The sequence below is a fragment of the Equus quagga genome, chromosome 7 (genome assembly GCF_021613505.1).
Source record: "Equus quagga isolate Etosha38 chromosome 7, UCLA_HA_Equagga_1.0, whole genome shotgun sequence".
Classification (NCBI taxonomy): domain Eukaryota; kingdom Metazoa; phylum Chordata; class Mammalia; order Perissodactyla; family Equidae; genus Equus; species Equus quagga.
Window position 1 is genome coordinate 44,513,727 of NC_060273.1, and position 12,306 is coordinate 44,526,032.

Sequence of the window (12,306 nt, forward strand, 5' to 3'; positions counted from 1 at the left end):
TTTTAAGGATAGATGGGTTACAAATGAGATAGTTCTGTTTTTTTCCTTAAAAATGAGGCATTAATATTAACTTTCTTTATGTTAAATAAGTTCTTGCCTGTTCTGAAGTTGTAATTTGAAGTATTTTATAACTGAATTTTTTGGCTGTTAAAAGAATGAATAAACCACCTTTTAGTTTGTCCTTACATAGACCAGGGTGCGAAAAACTTGGGGATTTGTTTTGAAAAAAACTTTTTTATCTCCCTTTCCCTACAATGATGCTAAGAGAAAAAAACAATTGAGAAAGAATGATTACTTTTTTTTTTTTTGAGGAAGATTAGCCCTGAGCTAACATCCACTACCAATCCTCCTCTTTTTGCTGAGGAAGACTGGCCCTGAGCTAACATCCGTGCCCCTTCCTCTACTTTATATGTGGGACACCTACCACAGCATGGCTTTTGCCAAGCGGTGCCATGTTCGCACCCAGGATCCGAACCGGCAAACTCCAGGCCACAGAGAAGCGGACCATGCGGACGTAACCGCTGTGCCACCGGGCCGGCCCCAGAATGATTACTTTTAAAGTAGCTCCTTTTCCTAAGAAAAAATATATACACACACATATGTACATAGTTCTACAGAACTGTAGGTGATTTCTTTTGTCAGATTATTTCAATACTGTCCATCTAAGCTGCTGCTGCTACTTGTTTGACTTGAGCGTATCTAGGCAGGGGGGTGCCGATTCTGGAATCATATCTGCTCTACCAGCTCATAACTCTCAGAAACACAGCTGCTATTATGTGTTGTGAAGCAGGTGTCTTCAACAAATTTCCTGATACATCACCTGCCTACCACACCCTGGAATGAAAAATAAATTCTGTGCATTGCCTCCTGCCTGTGCATTTTCACTGAGGTGCTCACCATTATTAGCCATGTCCTCAGCTCTTGCACTTACCAGATTTTGGTTCACATTTCAGAATGCAGGCGTTTGGGGCGCAGTAAGAATAATGGGTGTGGGACCAGCTGTCCTAATGTCAGCCAACACTGAGACTTTGCCCTGTCCTGGGCACTGTGCTAGCTGTCCTCTGAGGTTGATTTTGCACATATCGCTGTTTCACAGGTGAGTGTAATTGCTTGCCCGGGGTCACCCAGATAAGCGCCAGCTCCACTGCCCTCTGACTCTTAACCACTGTAGCACGCTGCCCCACCACATATATTCTCCCGCTTAGTTTTGCCTTAACAAACATTTAGCGGGCACCCACTGTGTAATTAGTAGGAGGCTGAGAAGTGGATCAAGCACATTTTCTGCCCCTGCAGATCTCCCGGGGTAGAAATAGAGATAGACTTGCAGTGTAGTAGAAAGTGAATATAGGTTGTGCTGCCAAAAAGGGGGGCCTGCCCAGCACAGTTTGAAGGGAAAGGCTGTGGAGGAAAACTTGCAGGAGAAGCAGGTGCTTGCACTAGATTTTGAAGGAGGGTGAAGGTTGGCCAGGAGAACAAAATGGGGAGGGAAGTCATTTCAGGCAGATGGAACAGCTCACGCAGAGGCCTGAAGGTGTGCAGGAGCCAGTGCGTCTGCTGGTCCCAGGTGGTGTGATTATTGCCTGAGAGTGGGCCAGAGGGCCTGTGGTCTCCTCTGCTGTGCTGAGGATTAGAATTTTACTCTCGAGGCGGTCGGTCACTGTTGAAGGAATTTAAACAGGAAAGCAGTATGACCCCAGCATATTTTCAACAAATCTCTCTCTCTTTTTTGATTCCTTATTTTGAAATAATTATAGATTCATAAGAAGTTGCAAAAATAGTACAGAGAGGTCCCATGCACCCTTCACCGAGTTTTCCCCACTGGTGGTATATTTACATAACTATACTACAGTACCAAAACCAGGAAATTGGCATTGGTACAATGTTTGCACAGTTCTGTCATTTTATTGTATGTGGAGATTCCTGTCACCACCACCACCACAACCAAGATGCAGAACTATTTCATCATCCCATGATCCCCCTTGTACTAGCCCCTTATAGCCACACCACCCTCCGTGTCCCCTAATCCATAACCCTAGGCAACCACTGATCTATTCTACATCTCTGTAATCTTGCGATTTCAAGAATGTTGTATAAATGGAATTACACAGTATGGACCTTTTGAGATTGGCTTTTTCACTAAGTATAATGCCCTTAAGATCCACGCAAGTTGTTATGTGTATCAGTAGTTCAGTCATTTCTCTTGCTGAAGGATGTTCCATGGTGTGGATGACAGCAGTTGGTTAATCCTCTGCTCATTGAAGGACGTCTGGATGGTCCCAGCTTTGAGCTGTTACGAGTAAAGCTGCTGTGAAGGTGCACGGGCAGCTTTCGGGTGGACAGATCTCTGTCTAAGGTGGCGTGTGTACAGTGGTTTGGAGGTAGCAGAAACGGAGGCTGCGAGGAGCACTTTGGCTATGGCCATGCCCAGGGAGTGATGAGGAGGCCTTATCCAGAGCACTGGGAGTTGGGGCTGGAGACGGGGAGAAGGAACAGGCCCAAGTGCCTGTAGGAGCTGGTGGGGAGGCATCCTCGCTGGATCTTCAGGATTCAGCAGTGGGTGATGTGATGGTAAACACTAGTTACTCTGTATTGTAGTGTGTACTGCAGCTTAACTGATGCTCAGAAGGATGGCCCTGAGGGGCTGCAAGGTTCTTGATTATCAAGGAAAGATTAAGTTGTTGTGCTATTCTATTTTTAATTAGGATTCAAGTAGGAAAAAGAAAAATTTGATTAAAAATTGTGACCACAAGTATTGAAACAAAGAGGGTGATCATGAAAATGTGCTTTTTTTTTCCCCTTGGTGAGGAAGATTGCCCCTGAGCTAACATCTATGCCAAACTTCTTCTATTTTGTATGAGAGGTGTTGCCACAGCATGGCTTGGTGAGTGGTGTGTAGGTCCGTACCTAGGATCTAACCCTGCAAACCCTGAGCCACCAAAGCAGAGCACGCAAACTTAACCACTATGACACTGGGCCAGCCCCGTGAAAATCTGCTTTTAATCACAGCAGTCAGTTAATTTAAATATTGCGTGTCCTGGGTATTCTGAAGCATTAGGATGATTAAAATTTTGAGTCTGTGGATGACTGAGTCATTTTAATCAGAAGAAGAAAAAGTGTTACGGTGTGGTGAAGTCAGCAGGATGAAATGTGGAGGACTGGGTTTTTCTGGCCTGGTCTTGACCAGCCCTTGGACACATCACTTTACTTTCTAAATAAAATTAAAGATAGTAGAGTGGTGTATTGGCAAGAGCATGAATATTATAGTTAAACACACCTAAATTCAAATCCAGGCCATGCCACTTTCCAGCTGGAATTTTGGGCAACTCCTGTGCTGCTCCACGCTGTTTGCTCATTTGCAGAGTGGAGATGATCCCGAGCACCTCGCGGGCTGTTAGGAGAGCCTTTGTGACTGCACAGCTCTGAGCCTGACCCACTCTCCTGCCTCGAGTCCCCTCTGCCTCAAACCCGTCCTCCATACAGGTGTCGGAGTGACCATTCTGCAGCTTTTCATTTAAAATGTTTGTTTAATTAATTTTTAAAATGTGACATATGAACATAGTTTAAAAAAAGAGACAGAACAGAAAGTGATAATGGGAAGAGTGAGTCTCGTTTCCCACTGTGTCTCTGCGCTTGTTGGCGTGGTGTGTGTGTTTTTTCCATAGATTGATGTTTACTCTGGGCGCTCTTCTTTAGCTTGCTTTGGTCCCTTTATATATCTGGGACCTCTTTCCATATCAGTACATCAAGTGCCTGCATTGTTTTTAATGGGTTTTTTTGTACTTCTGTGCCATAATTTATTGAGACAATCCACAGTGTATATTTTAGATTATTTCTAATATTTTTCCTGTTATAAGAAATGCTAGAAACATTTTTCACTAATCTTTGGATATTCATATATATGTATTTGTTAGATACAGTTAGAATTGTAGTTGTCAGATTAGGATTCATGTCCACTTAAAATTTTCATTAGATATTACCTATTTTACTTCTAAAAGATGTTTTACCAGTTTACAGATCTCGTCAGCATGTATGAAAGTCCGTGTTTCCCCACATCTGGGCTGCAGTGCCAAGCTTGTGCTCAGGTCTTACCTCCTCCAGGAAGCCTGCCTTTACATTCATCTCCCACTCACACACTCCTCTCCTCGTTCACTTGCTCCTCCCCCTGGACTCCGCTCTGCTGGGCTCATGCCTTGCGGCCTGTGCACACTCCTGGATGTTTCCTGTGTGGTGTAGTGATTATGCTGTTGGCAGCTGGAGGGAAGGGACTGTCTGGTTAGCACGCTCCCACAGCGCCTGCCTTGCACTTGGCACACAGGAGGCCCTCAGGAAATGTTTGTTGGGTGAACTCAGTGAATGGTAGCTGATGTCTCCGGACTCGGACTGTGTGCTGCTCTCCACTGTTCTTTCCCACTTTAAAATTTGATAGCTACGTAAAGCTGTAGTAGATTTTTTTGATTTAGAAAAATTAATGAGATTTAATATTTATAGTATGTGAATTGCTTATATTTAGAAGAATACTAGAGTTAGAGAAATTTTTTAAAAAAGCATTTCTTATTCTCAGTTGTAAACAGGTAGGAATGTTCCTCCTGCACAATATTTATTTATAGAGTGGGTAGATTTTACTTCAGTATCCTGGAGGGGATTCTGCAAGAGTCCCCAGTCTTGGTGAAGTAGAGATTTTAGATTAGAGATTTCATTCAACAAGCGTTCTTGAAACAGCATAGGAAGGGGGAATGGCATGGTCGTGAGCCGGATGCCTCTAGTGAGGCCTTGCCGATTCCTTCCCTCGAGGCGTCCACTCGCCATAGTCAGGTATGAGGAGCCCAAGGAGCAAAGTGTGTCCCCCTAGGGACTTTTTCACTGCATCCTTGGTGGGCACTAGACATTTCCTTAAGTTATCTAACAGTGCTGTGTGAGAGGGAAGACAGGCCTGCCCCGCTTTTGAGGAGCTCCCAGCCTGGGGGAGGGAGGCAGAGACAGACCTGCAGAAGCCGAGTGACAATGCAGTGCCCACTGGGCTGCACAGCGCAGCGGCAGCGTGGGCGGGCACCGGGTCCCACTGCTGGGAGCCGAGGTGAGAAACCAGCACCCGCGGGTGAGGGGAGTGGAGGCAGCAACTGTACTTCATGTCCTGGTATTGTGGTCACATGAAGAATGCTTATACTTCCCCCTTTGTGAACTGTTTTCTGAAATCCAGTTGAGGACCATTTTGTTGAAATATGATCTCAACAGAGTTGATTTCATTAATGGCTAAATTACATACATTCTTGGGTTGCCTTGAGCTTCTTTCTCTTACTCTCATCAAGCCTGAGCTTGACAGAGAAGGTAGCTTTGACAGGTTCTCTCTTAGGTGTTTTTTTTTCTGCCTAATAAGGGAAACTTATTTTAATTTTTAGATTATTTTAAATCTTGCAATGAAATTATGTCAATAATTCTTGAACCTATTGATGTAATGTCTTCCCAGAATTCACTAAAGCTAACTTAATATTGTACCCGTACAGCATAGGTTACTGCAGCTGCAGCAGAGTTTCAGGGTTGCTCAGCGAGGTTGAGATTAATTTGTATTGGTCCCATGTGTGCAGGTGATCCAGAATGGGGGGCAGCTCTGAGCCCCGGGTCATTCAGGAATCTGGCTGGTGGGTAGCTCTGTTTTCTTCAGCATGTGACTTCCAGCTCCAAGTCTACGACGGCTGATCCCCAGCCAGCAGTAAGGGAGAAAGATAGATGGAATGGACGGCAAGCAGCTTTCTGTAAAAAAAAAAAAAAAAAAAATCTGGAAGTAGCATATATCGCTTTTTTTCCAAATCTCATTAGCCAAAAGTTGATCATCTGGACACACCTGGTTGCCAGGAAAGCGGCCAGATGCTGTCTCTAGTTTGGCAGCCATTTGTCCGCTGGAATGAGGCGGCTTCTGCTTCTAAAGCGAACAAGGGCAGAGTGGACCCTGGAGCACATCTGTCAGCAGCCTGTGCCTTCATGCGGCTCGCCCCTTCCCTGTCCAAAGCTGAACTTGCCCGCTGTGTGTGTATCTTCTGCTCACCCCCAGCTGCTTCACCCTCATTTCTCCTGTCTCCTCTGGGTCAGCAAGTCACGTACGTTCTTCCTCCAAGCCCTGCATTTCCCCACCTGCCATTATCCTACTGTTTTTGCCAGGTCTCCCTGTCTTCAGTCCTGCCTGCTTGAATCCATCCCTTTCTCAGCTTCCCAAATGACCTCTCTGAAGAGCATGTCTGAGCACGTGCCTCTGGTGATTTGATGGCTCCACAGCCCTCAGGGCCCAGGTCCAGATGGCTCCAAGCAGCTTCCAGGGCCTGTGGTGATCTGGCCTCCTTTTCTCCCTCCAGCTTCTCTTCCCCACTAGCCAGCAAAACTAAATCTCAAATGACTTGTCATGCTCAGAAGGTACCTCTAGCTCTCTGTGCATGCTCCTCCTCTTCCCCACACCTTCTCCATCCTTCTGGGTTTAGGGCTCTTCTTGCATCCGGTCTCTTCCTGAGTGTGCCCGCCGTGTGCGCTCTCTGTAAGCTCTCCGAGGACGTGCACTTGACTGTCCTGGCACAGGACCTGGTCCACAGTTGTGCCCAGGAAATGCTTTATCAATGACCAGCCCTGCTGGTACATTACAATATGGCAAAGAACAGCAGGTTGTAGTGGCTACGTGCCTTTTCACCAAGTCTGTCTCTGATCCTCAGTGCTTGCACCCCACTGGCCAAGCTGAGCAACTCACTTAGTCTGAGCAGTCAGTTTAAGCTCTGTGCCTCTACTGTCTGTCTCTCGCAAAACAGCCCAGGGCAGATGCCACCTTCATGAAAGGCTCCTTGTCTTCTGCACTCCTGCCCATGGCTAGGAACTCTTTTGCTTTTTGCCTTTGTTATTTTTTGCATATGGCCCTTACCTCGTTGTAACTTGTATTACAATACGGATAACGGACTCATTCCTCACACTTCTCCCTCAAATAGTGAATTATATGCTGTTTCAAGACTGGTTGCCAGCTGATAGTGCTGTGTCTCCTACATTACATATCACTTTCTTGTACAAAGAACCCTGTAAATGTTGAGCTGAATTGTCTCAGGCTCTTAAAAACTATAAATAAATTAACCTTTAGAAAAGGATATCCTTCAGATGTCAGTAAAATGGAACAGCATTATAAGGAATCGTTAGATGCTGTATTATGGGTCAGATCAGCAAAGGTTTATTGAACGCTCATGCTGTCCCAGGGCCCAGGTGGTCCCTGTCCTCCTGTCTCAGGAGTGTGGGATGCCAGGGTGAGAAGATAGACCTGCCCCTGCCCTCCTGGACCTTGGGGCCCCCTCCTCACAGCAGCGTGGCTTGGCCAGCTCACTAAGCCTTGGGTCGCTCCCCTGTAACGTGTGTCTGACAGCCCTGCTGTGCAAGTTGTCATGAGCAGTGTGTTGGTTTATCTAGTGCAGGCCTGGCCTCCTGGAGGCACCCCCGGCAGGTATGCGAGGGCTCTCAGTCGCAGTGGCTGGTGGTACTAAGAGCTGTGCTCCAGCCACTGACTGCCCTGAGAACAGCAAAAAAGCATGAAGCAATAGTCAGTTGAAGAAACTATTCGTTTTATTTAAATTCTTTGTTTAGGTTTGTTACTTATCAATTTATTTTCATGTTTAATGGAAATCCTAGACATCATGTGTTGAAATACAAATCATCACTCCAAAACACTCATGAGTAGACATTAAATATTAGATGGTAGAACACACAGGCAGGAATTTGCTGGAGCTATAGAATAAAATTTAAATGCTGTGTTTTTAAACAGTGTAGAATGTTTATCTAATATGATTTTATTGTTCACTTTAATTTTTAATAAAAGACCGAAATAAATGGCTTGCTGACCTTTTAATAAACATTGTCAGACAAGAGCCAAGGAACCAAGTAAATGTTGCTGCCTGCTGATTTCTGTTTGCTTGTTTGCCGTATAAAATCATGCAGGCTCCTGCAGAGTGGGCATCTCAGCCTCCCGTCTAAACCATAGGACAGCCACTCTCGGGCTGCCAGTTTATACTTAGACCTCGTGAATAACATAGCATCCGTGCTGTTGATTGCGGGTCATGACAGAGTTCTCTGTCTACCGTGTCTGGAGTGAAGCCCATTAGAGACATAGGGTGTGGGGACCACAGGTCGCCTCCAAGACCACCTCACAAGGCAGGAGCGTACCAGTGGGCCTGCATAGGACACACCTGTGGCACCAGCCTCCCAGCAGCCCACTGTTCTTCAGCTTTCCCCTTTTACATCTCTTTGGCATAGGACTTGCTTTTTGCTTCATCACTTTAACTTGAATTTATGGACTTGGCAGAAGACGGGTCCATTTGTTTTCCTGTGGGAATTATAGACATGATCATTCTGAAACAGCACCTCCCTCTCTGGTTGAGGTAATTTAGCGTAAGCTGGTCCCACAGGAAGCAAGCTGATGAGAATCAGAGAGTGACGTGGTCTTGTCATGGCTAGTAAAAATGTACAAATTCTTTTCTCCGAAGTTTGTTATTTTCTAAACCAATTCCTTAAAGTTTGGTCATACAGGGCCTCAGATTTCCTTCCTTTCATAATGGTCTTATACCCCTGAAATGTGTTTCCATTTTTTGCATGTTGCTTAACTTCAGAACTTGGTCAGACTGAGTTTATCAACTTACAGCCGCATCATCTTCTCTGCCAATAAATTTGAAACACTGTTAAGTGAGCTATGCATGTATAATTTCAGTAAGAGTGCATATTCATTCTGTTTTTCTTTTAAGGAATCTGACGACTCTCCCAGCTCTTTGGAGTATTATATAACACTACATCATGAGTGACAGTAAATGTGATAGTCAGTTTTACAGTGTGCAAGTGGCAGACTCAACTTTCACTGTCCTGAAACGTTACCAGCAGTTGAAACCTATTGGCTCTGGAGCCCAAGGAATTGTGTGGTAAGTATGGTCTCTTTCAATAGCGTGGACTGAGTTGTTTTTGTAATAAAAACGAAATAAAACCAAATCGTCAGAATTTAGAAAGACTGATGATAAAAAATTCTTTTCTTAGCTATACATTTATGAGCTAAATTGAATCAACCTCTTGCTCTAGTTATATTTAGTCAGATTGTAGGCTACAAAACCAAATTCTTAGAATGCTGCATAAATTTAAATAGGTAGCAATTTTTTTTTCTTTTTTTTTTCTTTTCCATTCCCCCTGTCATTATGATATTAGAATAATAGGTATGACAGTGAGTTGTAACAGAAATCTGGAGTTTTATTCATTTCTTCATCCTGGCCACCTTTCCCCCTCCCCCTTTTATTCCCAATCACTCCTATTCATTTCTAGGCGCCGTCATTGCAGTGCCTTGCCCTTCATTGGCAGGATGAGGCCAGTCAGTGTCATTATCACCTCATGGATTAACCAGGAAGGGATGCTGTGTGAGGGGTTGGGCTGGCCGTCTCTTCCTTGGTGTCTCACTTCAACTATGTGTCCAGCCCAGGACGTCAGAACCGTTGGTCTGACCCTGAACCTTAGTCTCTTGCATGGTAAGACAGTCAGCTGCCGCGACATCACTGGCCAGCTAAAGGTAAAGTTTTTCACATGTTTTCTAGACTACAGTTATCAGCACTTCCAGAACTTTTTATCCCTTGTTTTTCTTGGCAAAATTTTTTTTCTTTTTTTGGTCAATAAAAACAAGATTATCTTTGCGTCTAAAAGAACTGTGATGAAGCTAAGCATCCAATGTTTACAGCCTGTAAGCAGAGGGGATTCAAGATAAAGGAGAACTCTGGATGTTCTGGTAGGGGAGCTTATGTTTTCATTAGAGATGTTGAGTATGGAGAATCCTCACCAGTTACAAACGTAAGTGATCCTCTCTTGTAGAGACACGTGATCAGGGAAGTCAGTTGTTTGCATTGGCTTAGGTGGTTGGAGGCACTGGGAGCTCAGAGGAGATGGCAGTACAGATCTTCCCAGAAAAACTAATGAGGGAGAAGGGGCTGTTTGGAAGAAATGCCCAGCTTGTGTCTAAAGTAGTGGTGTTCTTTCTCTCCAAACAATACCATGCTCTGTTGGTACTTAAATCCACTGTGCCACGAGAAGCTTTAAAGTCAGTAGATAGTTCAAATTAGGAAACTTGGATGTTAATAAAAAGTTCTAGACGATAAAACATTCTTTTGATTTATAATCCATCTCTTTTTTGGAATCAGATGGTAATTTGACACAGGTAATTCGGCAAGACTGATATCAGAGACATTTAATGTAATAACCACATTAAGAGGCTGAGTAAAAGTTCCTTACTAATTGTAAAATGGGAGGCTTTGTAAAGGATAGGCAGTTAAAAAGAATGACTTCATCACAACATGGTAAATAACAGTGAAATCACATCATGCTTCATAAAATCCTATTTTGTAGAGATTGATTTTAATTTCCGGTTTGCATGTGCTACTTCTCAGCTTTATTTTTTAAAGAAACGTTTAATAGTGAAATTATTCATTATGGATATGTATTTTTCATTTAAAAATTCTAGTTTTGAAATGAAAGTTCCTAATACACCATTATAAGCTAAACTACCTCTGGTAAAAGTATTGGTAAAATTATAGACTAGAACGTTCTGTATTTTTAAAAAATTTTAAAAACTGTGAGTCCAGAAATAAACCCATTCATCTACAGTCAGTTGATTTTTGAAAAAAGTGGCAAGATCATTCAATGGGGAAAGAATATTCTTCAACAAATGGTGCTGGAACAACTGCATATCCACATGCAAAAGAAAAGTTGGACGCCCAGCTCTCATCATATAAAAAATTAATTCAAAATGGATCAGTGACCTAAATATAAGAGCTAAAACCATAAAACTCTAGAAGAAAACAGGGGGAAAGCTTCATGACTTTGGATTTCTAGAAATGATACTAAAAGCATGAGCAGCATAAGAAAAAATTGGGCTTCATCAAAATTAAAAACGTTTTTGCATCAAAGGACAATATCAAGAGATTGATAAAACAACCCAAAAAAATGGGAGAATATTTGCAAATCATATATCTGATAAGAGTCTTGTATCCAGAATATATAAAGAACTCTTACAATTCAACATCAAAAAGACAACCCAGTTTTAAAAAACAATGAACTTGAAAAGACATTTCTCCAGAGATCTACAAGTGGCCAGTAAGCACATGAAAAGTTGCGCATTGTCACTCATTTGGGAAATGCCTATCAAAACCACACCCACTAGAATGACCATAATCAACAAAACAGAAGATAAGAAATGTTGGGGAATATGTGGAGAAATTAGAACCCCTCATACGTTGCTGGTGAGATTGGAAAATGGTGAAGCCTGTTTGGAAGACAGTTTAATGGTTCCTAAACAAGTGAAACATAGAATTACTATATGAACCAGTAAATACTCCTAGTTATATACCCAAAAGAATTAAAAATACATGTTCATACAAAGACTTGTACACAAATGTTCATAGCAGTGCTGTTTCCAAAGGCCAGAAGGTGGAAACAGCCCAAATGTCTATCAGTGGGTAAATGGATACATAAATCGTGTTATACACGTACATGAAATATTATTCATAAAAAGGAATGAAGCACTGATACATGCTACAACGTGGATGATCCTAAAAAACACTATGCTAAGTGAAAGAAGCCAGACACAAAAAGTAGTATATTACAGTCATGCGTCACTTAATGACAGCGTTCTGAGAAATGCGTCGTTACACGATTTCATCCTTGTGTGAACATCACGGAATGTGCTTACACAAACCTAGATGGTACAGTCTACTACACACCTGGGCTATATGGTACTAATCTTACAGGACCGCTATCATGTATGAGGTCTGTCATTGATCAAAATGTCGTTATGCTGCACATGACTGTATATGAGTCCATTTATGTGAAATATTCAAAGTAGGTAAATCCATAGAGAAAGATGGAGGATTGGTGGTTAATGGGCAAGGAGGAGGGGGAAATGGGGAGCAACTGCTTAATGGATATGGGGTTTCCTTTTGGGGTGATGAAAATCTTTTGGAATTACATAGAGGTAGTGATTACACAGCATCGTGAATGTACTAAATACCACTGTATTGTTTACTTTAAAATGGTTACTTTTATAATTCTGTGCATCTCACCTTAATAAAAAATTCTTTTTAAAAAGTAAACTGGAAGATGCCTTAAACTAAAGGTATTTGTCATTTTAATAGATATTTAACTCCTAATACCATAGTATTGTTTATAATAATATTTTCATGTTATATTATGTGTAAAATATGTTGCAATTTTCTTATAGTAGCTTAAATTATATATTGACAGTATCTTAGTAATTTCACTTAACTCAATATTTTC

The 12,306-nt window shown here is 42.6% G+C and overlaps 1 protein-coding gene across 3 annotated transcripts in view; it reads left to right on the top strand.

Annotated features, from left to right (window-relative positions):
• Positions 1-968: 968 nt before the first annotated feature.
• Positions 969-12,306, top strand: part of MAPK9 (mitogen-activated protein kinase 9) — a 52,019-nt gene continuing 40,681 nt past the window's right edge. The window contains exons 1-2 of one of the 3 annotated variants that reach the window (XM_046667338.1): positions 969-1,096; positions 8,751-8,921. In XM_046667338.1, the coding sequence (XP_046523294.1) occupies positions 8,800-8,921 (122 nt within the window). In that variant the 5' untranslated portion in view covers positions 969-1,096; positions 8,751-8,799. The remainder of the gene's footprint in view (positions 1,097-8,750; positions 8,922-12,306) is intronic. The other 2 variants (XM_046667339.1, XM_046667337.1) reach the window with 2 other exon arrangements.